This window comes from Rutilus rutilus (assembly GCF_951802725.1).
Source record: "Rutilus rutilus genome assembly, chromosome: 8".
NCBI lineage: Eukaryota > Metazoa > Chordata > Actinopteri > Cypriniformes > Leuciscidae > Rutilus > Rutilus rutilus.
Window position 1 is genome coordinate 1,986,094 of NC_140222.1, and position 7,044 is coordinate 1,993,137.

Consider the following 7,044-nt stretch of genomic DNA (forward strand, 5'->3'; position numbering starts at 1 on the left):
CTAACACCATCTTAAATACAATACTGTAATCAAACAACACACACACACACACACACACACACACACACACACACACACACACACACACACACAGAGATATCAAAGACACAAATTCATCTAAGCAAATGCCTGCCTATCTCTGCCGATTTCGGAGTCTCCAAATTAATCCATTCTGCAACTTTTAAATACGTAATAAAATGTTTAAAAACGAAATGATAGGCTTAAGTGCAGGATCCGAAAGTTGGTTGTTTTGTCGCTATGGTTACACACACACACACACACACACCGTTGGCGGTGTGCTAAAAGTCATCTGTCAGTTGTGCAGTTACCCCAAATCTCCTGAATGAAGTTAAAACCCATCATGTCACTGATATGTGTTTTTTAAATCAAGTGATCAAAGTGCTCGTTGCCGCTGCGATCAGTGGCGCGGATAAAGTGTTTTCTCGTATATTGGGCGCACACGCCGCACTGTCTTCACTCGGACGCGCGCTTCAATCCGTTCCGTTGCGGATAATAATGTTGCATTATCGAACATTGTGTCGTCGTGGATATTGTAGTAGCCTATTGTATTGCTAAATCCCCGACCACTATGTCGGTCTGAGACAGCGAGACCTAGACAAGACAGAGAGGTCCGAGACCAAGACAAGACCAAGACCAAAGACCATCAAGGCCGTGACAAGACCGAGACCACGTAAAAGTGGTCTCGAGACATACATCACTAATGTCGACTAGTCGTTTCAGCCCTAATTGTATCTTAATTTTAATCAATGTTTCATCAACCAATTGCCTGGATTTAATAAATAAGAAGTAAATATAGCATACAATATAATCAGGACACGGAGGCGCCGGCGCGTGAACTGGAGCTCGTCTCATAAATGAACCGATATATAAGTTACTTGCCTCACAGACCTGAGAAATCTATATCTATAAAAAGCTTGAAATGTGTACTTTTAAACAATCAATTAAAAACGAAAGAAAACAGACTACTCTCTGCTTATGTAATCCGTATGAAATGTGCATTTCTCTCTGGCGCGTTCACTGCTGCGAAGATCGCGAGTCAGCATCGTCAACTTCATCTTTGACACAGAAAACAGTTGTTTATTAATAAACAGTTGAAATGTCTCCTTGCTATATTTGACATTCATAATCATTACTTTTGCCGGTTCTTTGCGACAGCTTTTAGGTGCGCTTTAGGTCCCTTACATGTTACATGAACGCGTCACCACCGCTCAATAGTTAATATTGTTCTTTGGTGTTCAGTTTATGCATATGTAGATTCAGTTGTAAGTCATTTACAATTGATTAGTAAATGATTAACTAATCATTTACAAAACATGAATATGCATTTCATAAATGTTTAATAAATAATGTTTTTTTTTTGTATGCATGTATGTAGCAATTAGAGGGTGCAGAAAGTGTTGTAAATGCCTTGAATACACGTACAGATCATTTTTAACAGGTAAGTGTAACACATTTACAAGTGATGAATAGTTTACACTTTAGATTAGGGGATTCAGAAAGTGTTGTAAATGATTTATTCCTGCGTTTACACATCTATAACACATTGTAAAATCTAAAAAAAGCATGCAAACCGATTGCCTTAAAAAAAAACAAGTAAAGTTAAATAAGAATAGTAATAGTATGTGGTACTGACAAATGCTTAGTTAGTATAGTTCACTTACACAAGAGTACTAGTAACTAAGAAAGAACTGAAGAGAGTACTTGTTAATTTACTTTAAATAAAATATAATAGTTACCATTGTTGTGTTTTGCAGGCTGAATGTTGAAGTCTGTGTGACTCAAGTATGATCGCTTGCAAGATTGATAGAGGGATTATATAAACCCAATTAAAAGTTTCACAAGGTGTTTAGGACATAAGTGTTAGCAACAAAATTAGAAAAGATCATTAATTGATGAGAAATATAGTTATATTATACATCATTCATTCATACATAATAATATATAGATATATTGTTTTGTGGTGCTTAATTTAACCCCTTACGTGGTTCTTAATTAAAGACACCTTCTACCTTATTTAGATTTTTCTCAGGTTAGGTAAAGTAAGTCGAATCCGTTCTAAACAGTAAGTACTTAAATTTCCATACTTACAATTTAGCATCAGAAGACTTCTCCGTGGTTAGTTCAGCTCATTGCTCATAAAGCAGAGACTATGGCAGGCTGGTTCTTTTTATATCAAAAATAAGTAGTTTTTATTAAATTTAGGTTAATTAGTTCACATACAAAATACTAATATATAAAATCAAATCAAATTAAAAACAAGCAGTTTACAGACTTTGACTGCAGGAGGCCCATGGCAAGAGACTTCTAACACCGGAGAGGAGGACTGGTGGTCCCGTTGAATCCGCGTCTACCTTTTGACATTCCTGACAATATATTTTATAGCCCATACGCCCTCCGCTCAGATTCAGTCCTTCACAGACAATCTGTCCAATCCGAAGTCTTGAGCTGTCCTCAGTTCTGGAAACGCCCTTACAAACTCTTTCCTTTGTTCTCCTTTGCACCTCATGCTCATCATCAAACGGGTAATGCTTGCATTTTTCTAATTTCTTTGGCACAGCTCTTTCTAATACATTTTCAATTTCTCTCTACTCTGCTATAATAAATAAATGCTTACAACATTCAGTGCGGTATATTTTTCTATATAAACCATTTTCTCAATAAATGACTTTACATCACCAATTGCAGTGTCTCTTCTTTATAAACCATTTTCTCAATAAATGTTTTTACAAACAGTTGTGGTGTCTTTTCTTAATAAACCATATTCATTATATGAATATATACATTTCTTCTCTTCCGTTGAAACCGAATAACTGATTTCTTGCTGCAATCGCTGCATCAGAAGAGAAGTGGAGCATCTCTTACTACTGTAAGAGAATTACAATAGTATAAATTAAGTTTCAAGTGCCCAACCAAAGGGAACACTAATCACCATAATGGCGACTGAAACATTTTAGGAAAACCAACATCAGTTTATGAAGTCAGCCTATGTGATGTTCTCTCAAAATTTTCAGTTAAGTATTAAAATTTCAACATTCAAGATGACTTTGGGAAATGAGTGAATGCAAACAGAGAAAAAATAACTGCAGAAGTGGAGGAAATGAGTGAAACGTCCATTAAGATTTTCCCCGCCTCAAAAACCGCACGCAAACCAATCAATTAATCTTAACTTGGGTTTTCTGAGTAAACAAAGCATAGTATGTGAATAGTGCAGGTTACTAGATTTTTACAATTAAGTTAAGACATTAAGTAAAGTTAACTAAAGAATCACTGTTGGATTTTACAGTGCAGGTGTTGAACACTGTAGTGTGTACTGCAGTGTAAGTGCTGACTGCTGAGGGTGTAGACAGCTGTCTTCTCTGAAACACATGGAGTCTTTAACCACTGTCCACCTGATGTGAGCAAAACATACAACATCATTTATTAAACATTTATGAAACGCACAGTCATGTTTTGTAAATGATTAGTTAATCATTTACTAATCACTTGTAAATGACTTGTAACACAATTTACAAAACATACATAAAATGTTAGTATATCACTTGCTAATCATTTATGAATGTTTTGTAAATTATTAGTTCATCATTAACTTATAAATGACTTACAACTGAACGTTATTATAAAGTGTTACCCTTTATTGTCCTTGATAGAGGAAATTTGTTGTACCAGGAGCAACATCCAGCACACATTATGTGCACATACGCACAAAATACAAACACACACAAAAATGATATATGCAAAATGTGTATGTAATATTTCATGTAAAATGCTTATGTGAGCACTATTTACGAGTGACTGACGGAAGGTTTACACACACAAATTGAGTCGCATGAGACTCATTGTTTGTAAAATTATTCTTGAGTAAATTGTAACACTGGATTGAGTTCAGCAACTTCAAGATTTATGTCATTTGTTTGTAAAATCTTGCTTGCGTTAATTGTCACATTGGATAGAATGCAACAATTTTTGTACGATTTGTGCGAACTATTCGTACAAACATCCTTACATAAACTGTCGCATTTACCGAAGATGTTCAGATGTAAATCGTAAAACGCAACTGTTGAAAATGTGGACATAAATTTGTATATTGATTTAAATGCAGGAACGAGAGCAAGAATTGCGTATTTGTCCATAAAATCTCTTGAATTGAAAGCAAAAATTCATGCAAGATTTTGTAGGTAAATTATGCATAGGTTAGGGTTGGGCGGTATTACGGTAATATCGGATACCGCGGGATCTTAAAATAGCACCGGTATCAGTTTCAATACCGTCATTACCGGCACTTATATAGCCTATAATATATATAATTTATTTATTGCCTAAAAAATGCTTATGTGTGGTTGCAGTTTGGCAATATTTCTGGTTCCAACCGAATGAGAAGGGAGAGGCGGTAAATACTGACGAGGCAATTTGTAAATTGTGCAATAAAAAGGTGACCGCGAGAGATGTAAACACCTCTAACCTAATGTCGCATCTCCGAAACAACCCCCACTCACTGCTGCCAGGATACATAAGCGCATTAAGTTTCGTATTTGTTAAAATATTATAATGTTATTTTTTCCATCTTTGTTGATTATGAAAAGTGAACAGCACAAATAAGATGGGATGCATCGGGAGTCAGACGATTTGACCACTTCAATAAATTTAGTTTTGTAAAAGGCCTCTTTAAAACGAATTTCGTTTTGTATAAATTGTATCTAAATTTTTATACAATTTTCATCAACCAATTGCCTGGATTTAATATAATCATGACATGATGGGCATGCCGCGGTCACTTGCATTGAAATCTCATAAAAAAGGCTGTGCCTCACAGACATGACAAATAAATAAAGCTTGAAATTTCTTTAAACGAAACAATTAAAAACGAAAGAAATAGGCAACTCACTGATTAGGCTAAGTAATCCACGATGTGCATTTCTCTCGTTCATACAGAGATGCGATCGTCAATTTCATTAAACGAAACAATTCAAAACGAAAAGAAATATAGTCTGATTAATCAATGGAGTGCATTTCTCTCTATAGCGTTCACTACGGAGATGGCGATCGTCAATTTCTTTAAACGAAACAATTCAAAACGAAATAAATAGGCAACTCACTGATTAGGCAGAGTAATCCACGATGTGCATTTCTCTCTAGGCGCGTTCATACGGAGATGCGATCGTTAATTTCAGTAAACGAAACCATTCAAAACGAAAATAAATAGACTAGCCTACTCTCTGTAATCCATGATGTGCATTTCTCTAGCGTTCACTACGGAGATGCCGATCGTCAATTTCTTTAAACGAAACAATTCAAAACGAAAAGAAAAAGGCCACTCTCTGATTGTGTAATGATGTGCATTTCTCTCTATAGGCGCGTTCACTACAGAGATGGCGATCGTCAACTTCCATCTTTGCAGAAAAGTTTTATTAATAAAAATCAATGGACATGCGTCACCGGATTACAAAGGCACTTCTTGCTTGTTGCACGCACACAGATATGTTGAATAATGGTGGGCTCCGGCTCATAATAACAGTTATGCCGTCGGCCTGACTCAGACACAACGTGCAGGGGTTGGGCTTGATTTTTTTTGTTGTTGTTTTTTTGCCCGATCTGGCATTCAGTTTCTGAACGGTGTAGGCACAAGCCAACAGTTTGGTGACGCCGTCTGAGCCCATTATGTCATAATTTTTAATTAGACACGGTTATACCGTATACCCCGGTAAAATAGGGAGGCGGTTTGACGGTTTCAAAATTCGAATACCGCCCAAGCCTAGCATAGGTGCCATTTTCTTTTTTTTATTGGGCGTAAAATGCTAATTGTGAATGAGCGCGAGCGCGTGTCCCATTTACGAGTGACTGAAATTCACTACAAACCCGAGGTTTACGTGCGTTTGTGAATCTGGAGGAGAGTTTTCAGGAAGCTGCAATTTATGTGCAAATAACTGTACATTTATGGATATTTTTTTTAATGAAGTTTACCGTTCGTAAAATTATCCTCGAGTAAAATGTTGCGTTGGATTCAGTTTTACGTAATTTGTTTGTAAAACCTCACACAATTGTCACACCGCATTGAATGCAACAATTCTCTGACGATTTGTGCTAATTATCCGTATAAACATCTTTGCAAACACTTGCATTTATGCACGATTTTGTTTTCATGTAAATTGTTAAACCATTTGGACATAAATTCGGGCGAACTGATTAAAATTCAGAATAAGATGTGTAAATTGTTTGTAAAATTCTCTTTTTGTATTCTGAGGAGACGTTTTGGGAATGGTTATATACAAACCTCATAATACATGCAAAGCAGCTTTATCATTTATCCACAAACAGCTCTCTTAGAAGCCAGCATGATGTTGCCGTTTACTTGCTGGAACAGTATGGCTATACCGTCACAAAACATCATTGATCATATGGAGTAATAACATGGTTCCGCTTCTGACAGTCAGTTATCGGTTGTGTTTGGTGGTGTGTGTGACCATGGGATTGTTCACCTTAGCAGCGTTACTCCACATGTCAATGCGGTCCTGTAACCTCTTCTTGCACTCGGGGTGGAGTCTCACACGCTTGTCCTGGAAAGCCTCCATTAGACAGGACATCTCTGCACAAACACAAGGCGCAGGGGTTAATATCTATACGCTTCAATAAGCCTCAAGCCCCTCCCAGAATGACTCACGTCGTCCTCTTCCCGGCGGGATCGCAGCACACTGGTGTTTGATGTCCAGCGCACAGGCTTTGTGAAGAATCGGATCCACAAAGATATCAGCTTTGCTCACCTTCAGGATGTTCAGCACCTCCTACAGCGTCACACACACCGCAGCATCTCATTAGGTGCATAAAAACACTGGATGTGCATAAACTCTAAAAACGTGCATTAAAACGATGGCATGCGCATAAACACATTTACCAAATAAACCCCTTGATGTGCAAAAAAAAAAAAAAATACATGACTTTTCCTCAGCAGAGTCTGTGATTGGATAACTTGAATAACAAGTGGACCAATGGCGTCGCAGCATCTCAGATGTTGGTTTGGCGTTTCTGAAA

At 37.0% G+C, this 7,044-nt stretch overlaps 1 protein-coding gene across 2 annotated transcripts in view; it reads right to left on the minus strand.

Annotated features, from left to right (window-relative positions):
• Positions 1-2,182: 2,182 nt before the first annotated feature.
• LOC311295287 (Golgi apparatus protein 1-like) overlaps positions 2,183-7,044 on the minus strand; it is a 68,083-nt gene continuing 63,221 nt past the window's right edge. Inside the window, exons 24-27 of one of the 2 annotated variants that reach the window (XR_014628265.1) lie at positions 6,677-6,797; positions 6,495-6,601; positions 2,611-3,410; positions 2,183-2,298 (exon numbers count right to left, since the gene is read on the minus strand). Coding sequence is in view for 1 of the 2 variants with exons in the window: in XM_084416591.1 (XP_084272717.1) it covers positions 3,396-3,410; positions 6,495-6,601; positions 6,677-6,797 (243 nt within the window). In the remaining variant the exon portion in view is untranslated. Of the gene's footprint in view, positions 3,411-6,494; positions 6,602-6,676; positions 6,798-7,044 lie in introns of both variants that reach the window. The other variant, XM_084416591.1, reaches the window with a different exon arrangement.